Raw genomic sequence first — 19,946 nt, 5'->3', positions numbered from 1 at the left:
AAACTTGCCTATCAGACACTGCCTGAGTGCAGGGATCCGACAACAGTGATAACAAAGTGAGATCGATTGGGAAGTACTGGAATTTATTAATAAAAAAATAGTGTCCAAGTGGACACACATAGGATGCTGCAGTTTCATGTCTTTCTCACTCGTCACGAGCTTTCAGAATTTCTAGGTGTCTCATGCCTCAACTGCATTCTTTATGAGCTGCAAATGCCACACAAACACTACCATGTCGTTTTCTTCAACTCAACAGTCAAAAAGCGTTGCCCCGTTTCTTCTCTGCACTTCCTCTTCAAAAAAGACTCTCTCAGGAATCCAGGACGACACTGCTGAGGCATGGACTGTGGGGACACAAGCCACTGGGACACTTTCTGTCTAAACCTTGATGCCTTTCTCAAAACCTATGTGTTTGCTGAGATCAATGTTTTTATTAAGAAAACGAAGCTCTCAAGTGTGGGTGGGAGTGAATAAGGAATGGATTACAAGAATGCACTCTTGGTGGACTGCCTTCAGAGAAAAAGCAGTGAAACGGATTGTGTGGGACAGCGGAGCTGGTGAAGGTGAAGGCCAAATAAAATGTTTGGATTAAGAAAGTTCTTTTTATTCTCAAATTTCCTAGAAATTCTTTCAGCATAGAAAGCTGTGGTCGCTTTGTTTGGCAATGATGATGGGAAAAGTGCTAAAATGTACAAAATGCCATTGCATTCAATGCTTTAACTGGATTCTCTCATTTAGTTCTCCTAATGAGTGATAGATGAGGAAACGAAGAGCTCACGTGACTCATTCTAGATCCCATACTGATCTAGGATAATTAACACTGTCTGCTACTAGCATAAGGATAAAACAGAGATCAATGGAATAGAACTGAGAGTCTGGAAATAAATCCATGCGCCCGCAGTAAATTAATTTTAGACAAAGGTACCAAGATCATTCAGGGGAAAAGAACGGTCCTTTCAATAACTGGTGCTGGGACAACTGAATACCCACATGCAAAAGAATGAATTTGGACCCCTACCTCACACCATACACAAAATTAACTCAAAATGGTCAAATGCCTAAATATAAGAGCTAAAAACTATTAAAATCTCTTCAAAGAAAACACAGGTACTTCTTGATCTTGGGTTAAACAATGGCTTCTTAGACATGATGCCTAAACCACAAGTAACCAAAGGGAAAAATAAATTGAACTGCATCAAAATTTAAAATGTTGGTGCTTCGAAAGACACCATCCAGAAACTGAAGAGGACCCACAGAACAGGAGAAAACATCTGTCAGTCAAACACCTGATAAGGGACTTGTACCCAGAACACATAAAGGGCTCTTGCAACTCAGTAATAAAAAGGCCAATGACGCAATAAAAAGTGAGCAAATGATTTGAAAAGACTCTTCTCCAAAGAAATACGAATGGCCATTAAGCACATTAAAAGATGCTCAGCAACGTTATTAGGGAAATGCAAATCAAAGCCACCATGAGATAACACTTCATACCCGCTAACATGGCTAAAATAAGAAAGACAGAAAACAAGTGCTGGTGAGGATGTGGAGAAATTGGAACCCCAAGCATTGGAGAACAATGTAGCAGTTCCTCAAACGTTCCACATAGAGTGACCCACGACCCAGCAGTTCCACTGCTACTGGACTACACCCAAGAGAAACCTGCACCCAAATGGTCACAGCAGTGTTACAACAGCCCAAAATAGGAAACAATGCACACTGACAAACAGACTTTTAAAATGTGGTCTAGCCATAGAATGCGATATTGTTCAGCAATAAAAAGGCTTATACATGCTCAGCCATAAAAGACCACATACGTGTGACGCCATTAAATGAAAGGTGCCAAGCGGGTAAGTCCATAAAGACAAAGTGGATCAGCGGTTGCTCAGAACTGGGGGTCAGGGGAAGGAGAGCAGGGACTGCTCTGGGCATGGGGTTTCTTTCTGGAGTGATGAAAATGTTCTGGGAATTCGATGGTAGTGATGGTGGCAAAACTGTGGATCTACAAAGAGATGCGAACGATTTATTTTTAAGGGGCTGAATTTTACTGTATGTGAATTATATCTCCATAAAGGCACTATTAAATACATATGCGCATACACTAAAATCACCAATTATTAAAATGAAAAGAGATATAAGTAGATAATTCAAAAGAGGAACAAAGTAAACATATTTTTTAAAACTTTTTCAACCTCACTAGGAACCAACCACCATAAAAAATGCAATGAAAGAATGAAGTGCTGCTCCACCCCTTAAACTGGCAAACGCACTCTAGACTCTGTTTTCTGAAAATACAAACTGATACAGCCTTTTTGGACAGCCATTTGGTAACATAGGCCAATGATAAAAATATCCATCTTCTTTGACATAGCAATTCCATCTAGGACTCCATCCTTAATGAGTAATTTGTAACAAATAAACTGGGGAAATGCCTAATGTGATAATGACACTTCCACAGGATAAAGACCACAAAAGTCATCTAAAAGTATGTTCTTGAAGAGCACATTATGGTAAGTAAAAAGAAGCATCCTACAAAACTGACCCGGGTGATCATAAATTCTGAACAAACAAAATCTTTGCATATTCATCCAAAGACAAAAGTGCCAGAAGGAAATATATGCAAATTGTAAAAGCAGCTAATTTCTCTAATTCCGTATTACCTTCATGACTTTGAAAATATTTTTGAATGAAGATAAGAGATAACACTAAGTGCTGATGGTGTAATGATGGGCAACCTTCTCATGACTCACTTGGTCTCTCCATCACAGACCTTGCAAATGAGATCACAGTTTTCAAACGAGGGGTATGGAATTTTGTAAATTACAAATTGGTGAGCTTGATATGAATGCCAGGCACAATTCTAAAATGGGCCCTTCAGCAGAACTCTGTAGGAACCCAAAAGAGAAACGCGCACTCTGCAGGGACACCGCAAAACTTGCTGGTCACTTAAGACTACGTTGTTGCTTTCTTGGATGAGCTATTTGGAGAGGTGATAAACAGTGCACTTATCAAATAGTAGCTGGCACCAAACGGAGAGCTAGTAAATCTGCTATCAGATCAGGATCCTGAGAGATGGAGCCAGCGGCTGAAGCACTAAGAGGTCTCAGCAGCCCAATCCTGCTTCCTTCTGGGATGCGATCGTGGTGGTAACAGATGGCTAATTAAAAAGCCAACAGCACCCCATGAAGAGGAGTAGTAAATAGATGTGTGTCAGAACCCAGAAAGAGAAGACGAGACTAAGGCCAAGGAGATAAGAGCCAGCGGAGACAAGTGTGCGATGCGTCCTCCCAGGAGAAGATGCGGGACACGATTTCATAGAACCCCTCACGGGTTCTGGCCCCAGGAAGCCCACCCTGAGGCCCCGGCAAGCGGCTCCACGCTGGACACAAACACAGGGTGGTTACGGCGCTCCATCTCTCCCAACTCAACCACACCTCAGGTCCTGGCTAAGTACCGGCCGCTCAGTGAGTAAAGTGACCGGTCACTCAATGAGCGAAGTGGCCAGGGCGCGAAAGGGACTCAAAACCAGCAACCACTGACGGGCTGCCAGGGCGCGAGGCGTCACGCTCAGCACGCAGGTGGGAAGGGAGAGGGCGGCAGGTACCGTGCTTGCGGGGTATTTCCTAGGAGGAGGACTGGGGTCTCGGGCCATCCTCCAGAGGACAGGGCCAGGCCGAACAGGAGCGCCTCAGGGAGATGTTGACTAAACGTAAGGACGCCCGCACGGCTGGAGGGACGCACTGCGTGTGGCGCGCAGGACGGACAGCGAGCCCTCTGCCTCCAGGGCGACTCAGGCCTCCTGCCGGGGTTCAGGGGAGCCTGAGGCCGAACCTGCTCGCTCTCTCCTCAGGTGCCTGAGACGCCCCAGGCCTCCTGACCGGGCAGAAGCCTCGACTCCTTCAAGAGACAAACACATTTGATTTCCAAACAGCTGAGCTGTGAGAAAGGACTCCTCTTCAGGCGGCGGACTTGGCCCAGTGGTTAGGGCGTCCGCCTACCACATGGGAGGTCCGTGGTTCAAACCCCGGGCCTCCTTGACCCGTGTGGAGCTGGCCCATGCGCAGTGCTGATGCGCGCAAGGAGTGCCCTGCCATGCAGGGGTGTCCCCCACGTAGGGGAGCCCCACGCGCAAGGAGTGCACCCCGTAAGGAGAGCCGCCCAGCGCGAAAGAAAGTGCAGCCTGCCCAGGAATGGCGCCGCCCACATGGAGAGCTGACACAGCAAGATGACAGCAAAAGGAAACACAGATTCCCGTGCTGCTGACAACAGAAGCGGACGAAGAAGATGCAGCAAATAGACAACTGGGGGTGGGGTGGGCGGAAGAGGAGAGAAATAAAACGAATAAATAAATATTTAAAAAAAAAAAAAAAAAAGGAACTCCTCTTCAGAGAACTAAAGATCTTCTCTGCAGCTTCCAACCCTTACGTCCGCTCTTGGGATTACAAAGCACTGCTCTCAACCCGGGGCCAAACGAGAAGAGTTCAAACTCCAATGGCACAGGAGACCCCGTACGAGACGTTTCTCCTTTGACTCGTCTACTCTGGGACTGCACAACAAGAAAACCGTTCCAGCGATTTTCTCAGGAACCCAAATACCTAATAGAGGGGGCAGGTTCAGCAAACTAGAGTCAGGGGGATAATACGAAATAATCCAAAATAGCAAGTAGGAGCTTTTGAATATAAAATAACCCTGGGCACAAGGTACAATTAAAGAGAACAAGGACACTGCTTAATATGCAAAAAGACCATATTTGCACAAATTAGAAGTGAATTTGGAGTACTATAGAGTTTTATGATCCTTGGCTATTTTTCTAAGAAGGTGTTTAAATGTATAATAATAAAAATCTATATTCCCTTTTGATACAAACCTATCTATTCACACCATTTAAGTAATGATTTCCAAACTGCATATTCTATAACATAAATCAGTCCAGTTTGCTGGAGGTATATGAAGTAGGATTTGGTTGCTAATATACAAAATATATTTTTTATTTAGTTATTTAAAGATTTATTTATTTCTCTTCCCTTCCCCCCAGTTACCCCAGTTGTCTGCTCTCTGTGTCCATTTGCTGTGTGTTCTTCTGTGTCCATTTCTATCCTTATCAGCAGCACTGGGAATCTGTGTTTCATTTTTTTTGTTGTGTCAGCTCTCTGTGTGCGGCGCCATTCCTGGGTAGGCTGCACTTTCTTTCGCGCTGGGCAGCTCTCCTTATGGGGCGCACTTCTTACGATTGGGGCTCCCCTATGCGGGGGACACCCCTGAATGGCAGGGCACTCCTTGCGCACATCAGCACTGCATATGGGCCAGCTCCACACGGGTCAAGGAGAACTGAGGTTTGAACTGTGGACCTCCCATGTAGTAGGCGGATGCCCTATTCATTGGGCCAAGTCCGCTTCCCCTAGTATACAAAATATAATCAGAAGTTCCTCAAAAAAGTTAAACAAATTGCCATATGACCTCACAATTCTACTCCTAGCTATATGCCCAAGAAAAACAAAAACATGTTCACACAAAAGGCTTTACTCAAATACTCGCAGCAGAATTATTCAAAATAGCCAAGAGGTAGAAACGACTCAAATGTGCCTCAGTTGAACAGACAAAATAAGGTAGATCCACAGATGGAGTATGATTCAGCCCTAAAAAGGAATGAAGTGCTGCCACTTACTACACTTTGGACGACCTTGAAAACCTGCTGCTGAGAGAGAAACCAGACACAAAGCGCACAGACTGTATGATCCCACTTAGGATAAACGTCCAGAACAGGAAAATCCCTAGAGACAAAAAGGAGACTGGAAGTTGCTAGGCACTGGAGAGAGAGGTAAACAGAGAAAGACTGCTCAGGGGTGCAAGCTTCTTTCGTGTTTGCGCCAGTGTCCTAGAATTAGAGTGAGGACTGCGGTACCACATGGCGACTGGACCGAAAACCACCCAACTCTACACTTTAAAGTGGTTAAAATGGTGAATTTTACATTATATTAATTCTATGTCCATAAGAATATAAAACCTCTCTCTATATATATACATATATATGATACAGTGACATCCACAAGTACATAGCATTAATACCATTAAAACGGTCACCATTCTGTGCCCAGCTGTGGGTACATGGCACCCACATGTACTGGATTAGTAAAGCAAATTCTAAAAACAGAAGTGCTGAAAACAAGAGCTCTTCATTCCTTCAGCCACTCCATCATCAATTTATCCGCTGCGTGCTTACTGGGTTCTGGGAACACTCGGCGAACAAGATGGGTTCCCTTCCCCCATGGGGCTTCCAGTCTAGCAAGGGAGCTTGACATTCAACTAAGGATTTAGAAAAAATAATAAATAAGAATAGAAATAGAAAACGTGTCACGGGGAGCAGAAGGGGACATACAGGGTTCCAGGACAGAATGCAACAGGATAGCCGAGCTGATTTAGACGGGGGAGTCGCGGCAGCCTCGCCGAGGGAATGGCGTTTCCTAGAAACTAGAAAGACGAGCGACTTAGCAGGGTGAAGAGTGAGGGTCGAGAGGAGAAGTGCTGAGGCAGAAGACCTGGCACCTCTGAGAACCGTGGAGGCAGGTGGGAACAACGAGCAGGCAGTGCAGGGGCAGGGGCAGGGGCCAGTGCACCCAGGGCTCGCGCCGCCTTCCATCCTAGAAACAAAAGGAAGCCACCCGAGGACTGTGGCCAGAAGCAGCCTGATGGATTCGTGTCGTAAAGGCATAGCCCAGGCTTCTCTGTGGGAACGGCAGCGAAGAAGAAACGAAGAGGCTATTGGACGATGGCTGGGACCAATGTCTCAGGGTGGAAAGGAAAAGCAAGCAGACGCTCTCCAGGTCAGCACATACTCTACTCTAGAACACAAATTTGCACATGTGGGAAAGACCAAAGCATAAGAGTTCGACGTCACCTAGCCTTCTCGTCAGTCCAGGGCCAGGCCAAATCCTACAAACACTTCAAGCTCTTTCTAGGGCCCTTTTCCATATAAATAAGGAGCACTTGAACCGGAATTATCCCTAAGCTTCCAACAGAACAATTCCATACCAGCCAAGCATCAAAACGGTAAAGGAAGCCAGACAACGAGGAGGAACCAAAGTTCACCACAGTGAGCCCAGGCGACGTATGGTGCCCTCACCTTGACCCTGGTCGTGGAGCATCTTTTTTTCCTACAGAGGAACCATTCTGGGAGAGAAGCACCCTGCTTAGTGTTATGTTCTTTTGAAGGCTTTGGTTAAACACACATACGCACACACGCACACACGAAACACGTGCAAGGCGCTGCAGGTTATTCATGTGCATCTGTCCCCTTAAACTGCACTCGGGAGATGAGAGCAGAACAGGGAGGCTGTGGCAGAGGGTGCACCCTTTATAAAGAGTGAATGAATGAGTTTTCACCGTACTACATGCAAACACTTCTCTTCCTCTCAAAATAAAACCCCGAGACCCACAAGGTAAACACTGCTCGAGCCCAGTGCCTGAAATCCAAGGCCACCTCCCTGCTCAGTCCCCACCGGGTGTCACGGCAGTAAGCAATCCAGGTGAGCACGACCATCGCATTTACGTATTTTACGCAAGTGGCGTGTAAATAATCTTGGTTCTCTTTTTCGGTTGTATCGTGAGGATCAATTTATACATAAAAATGAAAAATAAAAGGAGGATGTTGTTTAACCTCAAAGGATCATTTCTGTCCTTATCAGTGCACTTGCTTTAAGCTCCCGTGAAGTTGTAATTTTTATTACGGAATATCATGTTTACACAACCGGGTGGCAGCTCTCCCCACACCTCTGGCCTCCAGGCCTCCTGTCAGGACTGGCTCTTGCGAGAGGCTCCCTCACCTGGGGGCACAGCCCAGCTCCCCCCACGCCCCCCACCCGTCACCTTCCATCACTATAGGACAAGGACTAACTCACTCCCGTCTTCCCTTCCAGCCCGAGCATTCCTTGAGGACCGATTTTTATACCCATCTTGGTGCTCCCGGCACAAGACAGGCTGGCACGGGAAAGTTCTCAAGCACGTGTGGAGCGAGGTGAGCCCTGGTCCGAGGGCCCCACTCCTGCCCCATGCCAGGCTGAAGGGAAGGGAACTGCCCACTTAACGCCCTGCAGGGCACAGAGGGCATCTGGGAAGGCCCATGTGAAGGGGACGCGAGGCGCTCCCTCGCTGCTCAGCTCTGCACACGTGACTTTGCACGGGACAAGTCTGAATCAAGACTAGAAAAGACCTTTCCTCCCAAAAGCCAAGTTCTGTAAGAAAAGGGCACACAGTGCCACGCCATGCCGCCCTCACTGTTGGGCGGATGACATCTTTACACAGGGTCCCCTCCTTCATGAAAGAGAAAGGACGCCCTTGGCAAGGGCAGACGGAGTCCGTGAGTTAAATCCGCCCTTCTGGAATAAATTATTTAGTACCACTTAAACCCGGAAAGCTTCCAGCCACCTGTCTTGTGGTTTATGGCACTCTGCTCTCAGTTTACACTTTCCCGATGGTGAAGCAACAATTTAATTCCAGCACAATTTAAATTTACTGCTGGAACTGACTTTCCCTAGCAAAGCAAATAATGCGTTCTTCCATGAGCTCCTTTAAGAGCTGCTTTTACAGAGATGCCTGGGAACCGTTCCAGAATTTAGGGGGGATTCTTCCTGCTGGACATCAGGCAAGGCCGTTGCCCCTGCGGAAGGAGAGGGGTTCCTGGTGGCAGCTGCCAGGGGCCAGAGGGCACCGAGAGCACCCTGGAAAGGCAAGGAGCACGGGCTAGCTGTCAGGAGTCCCGGGAGCTTGGAAAGCGTCCTTTCACCCGCTCAGGGGTTGAGCACCCAGAGCGTGACCCACCTTTCCCGTCCCCCGCTGCCTCCCCAGCGCCAGCGGGAGTGGAAGGGCTGGCTGCGCCCAGCGCCTCCGGGTGGGAGCACGGCCGCCGTTCCTGGGGGCACAGACCGGTGTGGATGCAAACAAACAAGCTGCGTCCTTCTCCCCAGGGAACAAAAGGAAAGGCAAGAGGGAGCACTTGGTCTAAAGGGAGGCGGTGGTCAGCTCTGCGCCCACCGCCCACGGCGGGAGGGGAAGGCCGAGCTTAGGCCTCTGGGTGCCAGGGCTTCCAGCGCTCCAACTGCTCAGAGCAGCCGACAGACAACAGGGGACAGCCCAGGGCCAGCCCGAGAGGGAGCGTCTGCCAGCACCAGGCAGGCCCCTGGGCCGCCCCGCCACCGCACGCCCAGCACGCCCGCGGCCACCGCACACCTGCTGCCACCGCACGCCCGCTGCGCATCCCCAAGGACAAAAGCTGTGCCCCGCGGCCCACACCAGGCCCGAGGCAGCACACCGAGCCGGGGGCGGCGCGGGGGGGGGGCGCCCAGCAGGCCCCTCCTTTCTCCCGGGGAACCCTTCCTCCCGGGCAGCCCCCTCTCCGGGCAGCCCCCCTCCCCGGGCAAGCCCCTCCTCGCGGGGAGACCCCTCCTCCCGGGGAGACCCCTCCTCCCGGGCAGCCCCCTCCTCCCGGAGAGCCCCTCCTTCCGGCAGCCCCCTCCTCCCTCCTCCTGGGCAGTCCCCTCCTCCCCCCTCCCAGGTAGCCCCTCCTCCCGGGCAGCCCCCCCTCCCCAGGCAGGCTCCCCCTCCCGGGGAGCCCCCTCCTCCCTGCAGCCCCCTCCTCCCGGGCAGCCCCCTCCTCCAGGAGAGGCCCCTCCTCGCGGGGAGCCCCGTCCTCCCGCAGCGGCCCCAGCCCCGCAGCCCCCCGCAGCCCCCGCGGCCCCCCGCGGCCCTCCGCGGCCCCCCGCAGCCCCCCGCAGCCCCCCGCAGCCCCCCGCAGCCCGGAACAGCGAGGCCCGGCCTCCCGCGGATCGGCAGCCCTCCTCCCCGCTGCCCTGCCAACCCCCTCCCCTCCCCTCTCCCTCCTCCCCTCCTCCCTGTCCCCTTTTCCCCTCCCCCTCGCCACCCCCCCCAGCCCACCCACCTTGGGCGTGCGGATGTGCTCCATGGCTCGCGCGCTGCGGCTGCGGCTCCGGCGGGCGCGGCCTCCGCACCTGCCGCGTGCGCAGCGCCGTGGGCGGGGCGCGGGCGGGGGGCTCGGCGCGGGCCGCGGGGCGCGGGGCTGGCTCCGCCTCCAGGTGCGGCCCGCGCGCTCCCCGCCCGCGTCGCCGCCGCGCCCCGGGCCCGGGCCGCAGCTGGGGGGCGACTGTGCCCCGAGACCGGGGCGGGGGCCTGGGCCGGGCGAGGCCACGCGCGCGGGGGGCGCCCCGCGGGGTCGGCGTCTCCCCCGCCCGCGGGCCTGGGTGCGGGGTGCAGCCTGGCTTCGCTCTCCCCGAGCCCGAGGTCGCGTGCCCCGCGCGCGTGGCGAGCATCGCTGGCCGTTTCCAGCGGCTGCTGGTCGCTCCCCCCGCTGTCCCCGTTCACCCCGTCAGCATCAGCCGCTGGGAAGGCGGGAGACGCTCACCCGCCGCCGCCCTCCTAGATTTAGGGGAACCCCGCGCCGCTGCTGGATTCCGGCTCTCGCGTTTGTCCTGCTCGCCTCGTTTCTCTGTCCCACCGGGTTGCGCGTTCCCGGGCGGCGGGTACATTCGTGTCCCTGTCCCCGGCACCGCTGTCCTAGGGCAGGCCACCAAGTTAATGCGTTTTTTTTTTTAATTAGTAAAACGTCGAGTTTAGGTTAACATGTCCGGATCCCCTTCCCCATCTCTCGTTTCGCCCTCCTGTTTCTCGGGGCAGCACTTGGTACCCAAAGCGCCCTCTGCGCAGGAGGAAGCTGGCCCGGGGTTCCTGCCTCATCGCAGGAGCACAGGAGTGGGGCGCGGGGCGTCCCTAGCCGGGGCTGGGGGCCCTCGCAAGAGCACGGAGCTGCTCGCCCTCGTGGGTCGGGCTGTGGCCCTCAAATCTGTGTCCCCTGGAACGCGCGGGGCCTCAGGACGGGGCCCGGTTCGGGGCAAGGGACTTGCCGATGTGATCGAGGATCCCAAGTCGAGATCAGCCTGGACTCTCCATGGGGGGGGGGGGCTGAAACCCGCGGCAGGGTCCCCCTGAGAGAAAAGGGCGAAGAAGTGGACCTAGAGAGGTGGCCCTGCTGAGGAGCACCCGGCGCCCTGCAGCCCCAGGCCATGGGAGGGCCCCGCCGGGTCCCCTGGATCTCGGGGACCAGCCCTGCCGAGTCCAGAACTAGGAGGACACATTCCTGTCGTTTGTGGCCACTTGACTGTCAGCCTGAGGACGCTCGCACCCCTACCTAGGGGGTCTCAGGGTACTGCCCGCCCCGATTTCCATCAAGGCTGGGAATCCTGCCTCTGTTTTCAGGGACACCTGAGATGCCTCCCAGTCCTGGAAGGAGGAGTTTGCAAGGCTCTCCCATCCTCTGCTGTCAGCTCGTCAGGAGTCTACTTGGCAATGGTTTCTCCCTGTCTTTTAGGAACTGCTGTATGGTACATGTAGTTTTTTTCTAAAGGCATCCTAAACTCCAGTTGGTAGGTAAATAGGCCTAAGCCTGATCCATTTAAATAGCCTAAGGTGAAGGGGACCACAGATTAGTGTTAAAATGTATCTTACGTCAATCATAGTCAAAATGTCAGCGTTAGTTGAAATGAATCAGTAGTTATATTTGAGATTATTAGGATAAAATAACAAAATGTGCTAGAAATAAAATGAAAAGAGGGAAAGGAATCCTTACGAAAAGGCATTTTGGTTTGATCCATCCAAGAGTTTGTCAAGCACCCACCCCCCATGTGTCCCCCAGTCTCTGTCGCTCTCCGGGCTGTAGCCCCGATTGTGTTGATTCTGACCTCTCAGGTACACAGCCTCCGGGGTCCAAGGCTGACTGCTTCTCTGAACCACGACCCAGCGGGGCCGAAGAGGCTGCACCAAGCAGCAGGAGCTGGAGGACCAGGGAGCGGGGGAGCCCATGGGACCGAAGGGGAACGAGCTATCCGTCACTCGGAAATGCTGGGACCACCTGACCGAGGGGCCTGTGCAGGGAGCTGGGGCGGGACCTGGGAGCTGAAAGGGGACCCGGAGGAGAAGGCATTACGTTCTGCAGTTGAGAGATGGAGAGCACCAAGGAAAGGAAAGGTGAGCCAGTTAAAATGGTGGCAGAGCGTGTGACAAGGCCAGCCGGAACCTTAAGGAAATGGGTCTGCGTCCTGTGTTTTCCCTCTAATTTCGTCAATGTCGTGGATAGGCTTGGGATCATGAACTTGGTTCTTGAAGTTCGATCTCTGGTGTGTCTGGGATGAACCATGGGCACTTGGGGTGGATGTTGCATCTGAGTCTTCACCGAGCAAAACTCTCTCCATCTGACCCCGGAGTCAAGAAGTGAAAAAGGGAGAAAAAAAAAATCTTATTTTTAGAATGCTACATAATTTACAGATGGATCCACTCTCCGATTTACACGGCCAGCCCATGTCCAGTGAGTTGGGAAAACGGACTATCTCTCTCGTATTTGAGAATCCTGGATGAAAAGTAAGTACCTTCAGCAAGACTGTTTTCACCTTCAGGCTCCACGTCAGGCGAGAGGGCTCAGGGCTGGTCACCCGCGTGGTCAGCTGGCCACTTCTCCTCTTCCCAAGGCTCCGCGCAGGGTCCTCGGGTGATCCTGGGCGAATTTGGGGTTTGCGAAGGGGGTGAACCGTGCCCTGCACGGCCGTGGTTCCGCCTCGTGCCTCCTAATCGCGCAGGAGGCCACCCCACTTCCCACCCCTCTGCGGCTGGGGGGGGCCACAGGGCCAGTCTTGGCCCATGACCAAGAAGTGCCACCAGCCCCGAGCGGCCCTTCGCCGGCCCCTTCCCCTGGCCTGATGAGCTGGCCTTGTGCGTTGAGATTAACGAGAGAGTGATGCTGAGGAACTCACTCCCTAGATGAGGTGACTCCGTCCCAAATCTCGTCAGCATTAGCTTGAAATGAGTCAAGATAGAAACAGACTATCCCTGAGGGACTCCGGAGAGCCACAGCAGATTTTTTTGTGAGTGAAAAAAAAAAAACCACACTGAAACACTCTTTTCTTGTTGCTCTGTGAAGGCACTGAGATTTAAAAGCTAATTTATTACGGGATGGTGTAGCCCATCCTGACTTTATAGAGGAGAGAAATCTGAGAATCAAAACCATATACCATTTCTACCCCCTGCAGCTCTGATTTTTAAAAAAGGGTGTTGATAATGTCTTTAAAGTGATCTAAGAACACATGGCATGCGTCAAACCTAAATGCTTCATTGAGCATTACCAAACTTCTTCTAGAACATCTTAAGAAAGTTTATCACATATTCTAGTTGCAAATAATCTTGCTCCAGGAATTTTAAAATAAGAACTTGATATTAACTGGGAACTTTCCCAAAATCCTGTGATCTTCCGTGGCCTGAGGAAATTTGGATTCTTATCAAACACTTGCAAGACTTTTTCCGGAATATTAACATTTCTCCTGAGACAAGTAAAACTTCTGACTTGGCAATGAAGCCAAAAACAATGTTTCCTCGGGGGGTGATGCTGCTAATGACCACAGACTCCATCAGCTCGCCTCAGCACTGTCACACCCACGTTGTGAGTCGACGAGGACACATCTCTGAACAAGCTCAACTCCGGCAAACATATATTCGCTCCCAGTGTGGCAGGGCAAGAGCTACACTGCGAGTTCTACCTGGTGGAAAAAATCTATCGTCCTCAGCTTCTGGGAGTTTATAAAACCAGGGGTACAAAGTATCAGTGTCTTTTTCAGCCTACCCCTGTGCCAGCACGACATCAATTGCAGGCCTTTCCACACTTTTTCTAGAACCAAATAGTGAACTCTCAGGCAGCATGAAAAGAGCACTCACTCTGAGAACAAGCTATGTTTTCAAATAGTCTCCATCGGGGAAGCGGTTATGAGAACTGATAGAGCATCCACCTACCATATGGAGAGTCCAGGGTTCAAACTCCGGGCCTCATTGACCCGTGTGGAGCTGGCCCACGTACAGTGCTGATGCACGCAAGGTGTGCCGTGCCACACAGGGGTGTCCCCACACAGGGGAGCCCCATGCACAAGGAGTGTGCCCCTCAACAAGAACCACCCCACGTGAAAAAAGCGCAGCCTGCCCAGGAGTGGCGCTGAACACACGGAGAGCTGATGCAGCCAGATAACACAACAAAAAGAGACACAGATTCCCAGTGCCGCATGACAAGAATGCAAGTGAACACAGAAGAACACACAGCAAATGGACACAGAGAGCAGACAACAGGGGGAGAAGGAGAGAAATAAATAAAATAAATCTTGGGAAGCGGACTTGGCCCAATGAATAGGGCATCGGTCTACCACATGGGAGGTCCGCGGTTCAAACCCTGGGCCTCCTTGACCCGTGTGGAGCTGGCCCATGCGCAATGCTGTGCGCGCAAGGAGTGCCCTGCCACGCACGGGTGTCCCCCGTGTAGGGGAGCCCCACGTGCAAGGAGTGCGCTCCATAAGGAGAGCTGCCCAGCATGAAAGAAAGTGCAGCCTGCCCAGGAATGGTGCCGCACACATGGAGAGCTGACACAAGATGACACAACAAAAAGAGACACAGATTCCTGGTGCTGCTGACAAGAATACGAGCAGACACAGAAGAACACACAGCGAATGGACACAGAGAGCAGACAACGGGGTAGGGGTGGGGGGAAGGGAAAAGAAATAAATAAAAAATAAATCTTAAAAAAAAATAAAAATAGCCTCCGGAGTATTACAGATATTATCACGACCAAATGTATGAACTGTGACTCCTTCAGGCTTCATGCACTCATGAACATTAACATCTGAAATCCCCTTGCCCTAAGCCTCCCTTCCTCTACAGAGGCTGCTCTTCCTGATCTTTCCAGGGAACCCGCCCGGATGCCCAAGCAGGTGCCGCGGCTTCTGCTGTCTGGTGGGCGAGGATTCTGCCGCAGCGGGGACAGGAAGCGTGCCCTGGTTTTGCTGGAACCTGCTCTCCTGACGTGGAGCGTCCTCGGCCTTCTGGGTCAGAGCTCGAGGGACCCTCCGTTTGGAGGATTTCCTGTTCAAGAAGGTTCATGGGAGCCTTCTCCTTCTCTTCATGGTCATCAGGCTGGGCCTCCTCGGCGCTGAGCTGGCAGAGCTCTGCTCGGGTGCCCCAGACCCGGCCTGCGCCGTCGGCTGTAGCCGCTGGCAGCGCCGCTGCTCTCGCTGTGCCGGTGGGTGCCCGGCGTGCCTGAGGCGAGCTCTCCCCAGTGTCAGCGTCCTCGTACACCTGCCGCCGCCCCGGGGCCGGAGCGCCATCCACCGCGGGTCTTCTTGTGAGATGGAAGTGAGGACGTTCTTCTTAGGCTCCCTTAAGGCTTGTCCCTCAGTGGGGCTTCGGGGTCGCCGAGTTCAGAGTTCACAGCCTCTCCATCCCTACACCTGCCACCCCCCCAGGGCGTGCCGTCGTTGGCACAGCTCACCCAGCACCGCCGCTCTCCTTCCGAGGCTAGCTTTGCTTTTCCTCTTTTTTTAAAATTTTTCTTTAAAGATTTATTTTATTTATTTTTCTCCCCTTCCCCTCCCCCCCCAGTTGTCTGCTCTCTGTGTCCATTCGCTGTGTGTTCTTCTGTGTCCGCCTGTATTCTTGTCAGCGGCAGCGGGAATCTGTGTCTCTTTTTGTTGTGTCATCTTGCTGCGTCAGCTCTCCATGTGTGCGGCACCAGTCCTGGGTGGGCTGCTCTTTTTTCATGCTGGGAGGCTCTCCTTATGGGGCGCACTCCTTTCACGTGGGACACCCCTATGCAGGGGCACCCCTGTGTGGCACAGCTCTCCTTGCATGCATCAGCTCTGCACATGGGCCAGCTCCACACGAGTCAAGGAGGCCCAGGGGATCAAACCCTGGACCCTCCATATGGTAGATGGATGCTCTATCCATTGAGCCACATCTGCTTTCCAGCTTTTCCTCTTTTTAATAGTCTTTCTCTCTTTAGTCGTATTTTTTTTTCAGCCTTTAAATTGATTTGGGAGAGTTGTGTGGTTATCATTGATTAATAATCTTAAATCCTGAATCTCCTCAGGATATGTGGTTTGTTTCTTTGGCTGGGCCATCTCTTCCTGTTTCCTGGGTGCCTTGTAATTTTTTGCTGATGTCTAGGCATCTGATATGTTGGTGAATTTACTCTGGTCAATTTCTCTCTCTTGCCTATTACTATTTTTTCACAGCTCTTCTTTGATATTTGGGTCATCTTATCTTTAAGATAAGTCTTTAAAATGCCCATCTTAAGTTATCAAAATCACGCCAGGGACTCCCCCATGGGGTGCAGTGCTTTTCATCTCTGACCCCATTTTCACTGTGATGAGTTTCATTCTTTGTGTAGATCGGGTACACTTGTGGTACAACTTGGCATCCAGGGTCTGTTACAGAGTCCCTAAATCTACAGACGTACAAATGTCTGTACAAGGTTAAAGTTTTTGCATTTCAGGGAGCTCCTCAACCCTCATAAAAATAATAATATTCCCATGGACCTCTGGGGACAGAGCATTTTGGCTAACCCCAGCATCTGAAAGCTCCAGTTCAGCTCCTTGTCATATTTAGTTCAGTGAAAATTTAGAATCAATAAATACAAAAATAAAAATACATAGAATTATTAAAATGTGATGTGGCCACATATGGAATACAATATGGACATTAACGGTTTTTGGTAAAGAATGCTTAATCACATAAAAAAATACTCATGAAAAAATTTTAAGACAAAAAACAGGATTCCAAACCGTATATACAGTATGATCCGAGTTGGGTTTCAAAATGCATGTGTATGTGTGTGTTGGTAAAGGGAAAGAAACGCGAAGAAAGCAATAGCTGGAACAATTATATCAGGTGAGTGCCTTTCCTTTCCTTTGTCTTCGTTTCCCTGGTGCCAAAACGAGTGCCCCGCGAGGTGGGCTGGGACAATTCCAGGGGGTTGAAAGATACTGGCTCAGGGTTTGGAGCTAGGAGGGACCCCAAACCGAGGCATCAGCAAGATGACGCCTTCTCCCCGAAGACGGCGGTGTGCGGTGCTGGCTGCCAGCCCTGCGGGGCCCTCGACTCTTCTGCCGCATGGCGATGAAGATGATGACGTTCCCTCATTTCTCCTCAGGTTTCATCCCTTCCGGCTTCCTCCGTGGCGTTCTCTGTACAGCTGAGTTTCATCCTGCTTATAAAAGACGCCACTTCCCCTGGGGCGAAGCCCGCCTGTTGGACCGCCCCTTCACGGAGGCAGGCTCTTGAGGGGAACCCGTTTCCAATGGGCCCACACCCCCCAGAAAGGCACCCAAGGCCAGGAGTGTGTCCAGATGGGACGGCACTCAACCCACCACCCTTCGTTCTTTTCTGTTTTACAGATATTTGCATTCCATATTTTAACAGCTACAAAAATGGGTATTTAACAAGGTGATTTCAAATAAAAACAACTCAATCATGCCACAGTGTCTTGAGTCAAAGCAAAAATTTTTATGAAGAATACATTTTTAAGCAAAATATAAGTTGTGTATTGGTTCGTTGAGAGAACTTCTACATGTATACTTCCTAACATTGCAATTCAAAAATAGTCTTCCTGAAAAATAGTTTTTCAAGGCCAAAACCAGGCACGTTTTCCAAGAGGAAGCAATAAAAGCAAATATCCCAAATGTATTGCAATAACGGGAAAGAGAAAAGAAAAAGGCCCTCTTTACTGAGTAGCCGGGATCCTGGCAGAGCTGTTTCTATAACTCACACCAAAGAAACAAAAGCTTGTTCCATGAAGTCTGATCGGTTTTGGAGGAGTATCTTGTGCTGCTTTAAAACCAACATGCTATATAAATAACTTCATCTATCTTTAAGTAGGAACTAATCTGAAATGCACCTTTGATATTTGGGTAATGAAGTGAGAAAAAAGAAATTACATAATTAATAAAACCTGACCTTAATCCCCCATCGCTCTCTTTCTTTTTTATTTAGATAGAAATATCAGATACTGGCAAAATACACAGGAACATAAATCTTGCGGCTAGGACAACTTGAGGTTTTTAGTAAACAGATGTCAGGGCGGCTCTTGGATTCCATCGGGGTTGCTTATGGAGATAATGAGTAATTTTGAATCCTGGCTCTACAAGAAAGTTCTTCTCTTCTTTGGCAAAGAGAATATTTTTGTAAACAGAAGTAGTGGAAAAGATGGTAAAATAACATAGGGATTTGATCTGGATCTAACTTGCCAAAACCCACCTATGTTTGCATTTGGATTTGGCAGAAATGGTTACAGTCTTGCCACTGCAAAGACATTTTTAAAGCGATTGAACACAGCACGAAATAGGAAGCTCATTATTTTCAAGTACAGCAGCTCCTTGATTTTCAGTGTTTTATTCTTGTAGCATTCTGTTCTGCAGGCAACCACCATGGGCGATCCATTTATGAATGAATTATCTTCCAAAGGTCCCATTTTAAGTCAGTTGTGGGGTGCTCAGACTTCACAGACGATGGCTGATTTCCACCCTATCCCTCAAAAACCTATGTCCGCTGTGGTGCTCATCTTGCCACCACTTGCACGGCATCTACCTCCTTTTTAAAATGTCCACAGACATTTTTGACCTTGCATTCCAGGTTTGGCCTTGCATTCCAGGTTTGACCTTCTCCTTCTTTCCATTGGAGAAGCTGGAAGGGGCACTTCTGCAAGCCCCAGGCCAGTGGCAGCTGGACAGCACTTAAGTGGTAGAGTGCCAAAGGTGACTGCCCTGCCAGAACTCTGCTCTCTCTTCTTTAAGTTGTTGGGTTAAAGAGCACCTGAAAGTCATAGAGCTCTTTAGAGTCCACGGTCTTCACAGACTATGAAACAATATTCTAGCAGGATCTGTGATTACGTGCATGTAGCTGTATTTACGGTCTGATGTAGAATATGGTATCTTAAGCAAGATAATGTGTCAGCAAACAGGCTGCTTCCTAGGCTGCTCCTGAATTTTTTTTAATTAATATTTTTTTATTATGAATATTTTGAATATGAATATTTTATTATGAATATTTTTAAATTAATATTTCTCAGCAATTTTTTTCATTCTATTTTGGTCTTGGGAGCAGGAAACACAAAAGATTTTGAGAAAATTTATGGGGTAAAAAATGTCAAAGTAATTCTAGTAACTTTTTCTGAAAATTGAGAACCGATCCTGGTCCAACTGTTGACAGCATACGTTAAACACCAAAGGTTGAAAATTAAAGAGCAAGGTGGGAGGAAAGGGGCTCCCGTGACCCCTATGGCCAGTGACCCACCTCCGCCTGTCCAGAATCTCTGAAAATCACCTGGGTGATAATTATAATACATTCCTTCCCTCTGGAATGTCTGTCATGACCTGGGAGGAAGGGAAGAAGGAGTCAAGGGGAAATATGGAAGACAGCCATAATCCTCTGAGGTTCAAACCCTATGTGCCTGAGTTAGCCCAGAATCAGGCTAGTGTTGTCACGACCAAGAGGAAATGGGAAGTTAAAACCTAGTTCAATGGTAGAGATATAGAAAAATTCTGCATACTTGCATTAGGGTTAGCAGCCAAAGGGCTGCTGATGCAAAGTTCCAGAAATGGGATGGCTTTTATGAAGGGGATTTATTTGGGGGTAAAAGCTGACCATTCCAAGGCCATGCAATGTCCAAATTGAGCCACCATAAAAGGTTGTTTTCTCACCAACGTCAGCAGCTGTTGATCCTGTTATGCAGGCAGGTGGCAAAGCAAGATGGCCCGCAGCCACGGGCAAGCCGGCATAGGGCTTGTCTCCTCCCAGGGGTAGTAGTCAGCCACAGGGGTGCTGATGCCAAGTACCAGAACTCTGCTGGTTTTTAGAAAGGGTATTTATTTGGGGTATTTATTTGGGGTAGAAGCTTACAGTTACAAGGCCCTAAAGAGTCCAGCTCAAAGCTGCTTCCTCACCTAAGTCAGTTGCCACGCATTGAAGCAAGATGGCGGGCGGCCTCTGCCTGGTCTCTTGGGCCTTCTCAGCTGCTCTGGTTTCATCCGCTGCAGACTCTCAGGCAAATGGCTCATCTCTCTTCCTGGGTCTTTAGCTGTTTGAGC

General features: G+C 50.4%; 1 protein-coding gene across 1 annotated transcript in view; it reads right to left on the bottom strand.

Moving 5' to 3' along the window:
- The window catches only part of MTMR7 (myotubularin related protein 7), a 99,210-nt gene extending 89,121 nt beyond the window's left edge, over nt 1-10,089 (bottom strand). The window contains exon 1 of the mRNA XM_058289968.2: nt 9,929-10,089. Within this exon, the coding sequence (XP_058145951.1) occupies nt 9,929-9,952 (24 nt within the window). The 5' untranslated portion in view covers nt 9,953-10,089. The remainder of the gene's footprint in view (nt 1-9,928) is intronic.
- Nucleotides 10,090-19,946: the final 9,857 nt, after the last annotated feature.

Source organism: Dasypus novemcinctus, chromosome 29 (genome assembly GCF_030445035.2).
Source record: "Dasypus novemcinctus isolate mDasNov1 chromosome 29, mDasNov1.1.hap2, whole genome shotgun sequence".
Lineage (NCBI taxonomy): Eukaryota > Metazoa > Chordata > Mammalia > Cingulata > Dasypodidae > Dasypus > Dasypus novemcinctus.
The sequence above is the reverse complement of the archived record's forward strand: the minus strand, read 5'-3'. Positions and strand labels throughout refer to the sequence as shown.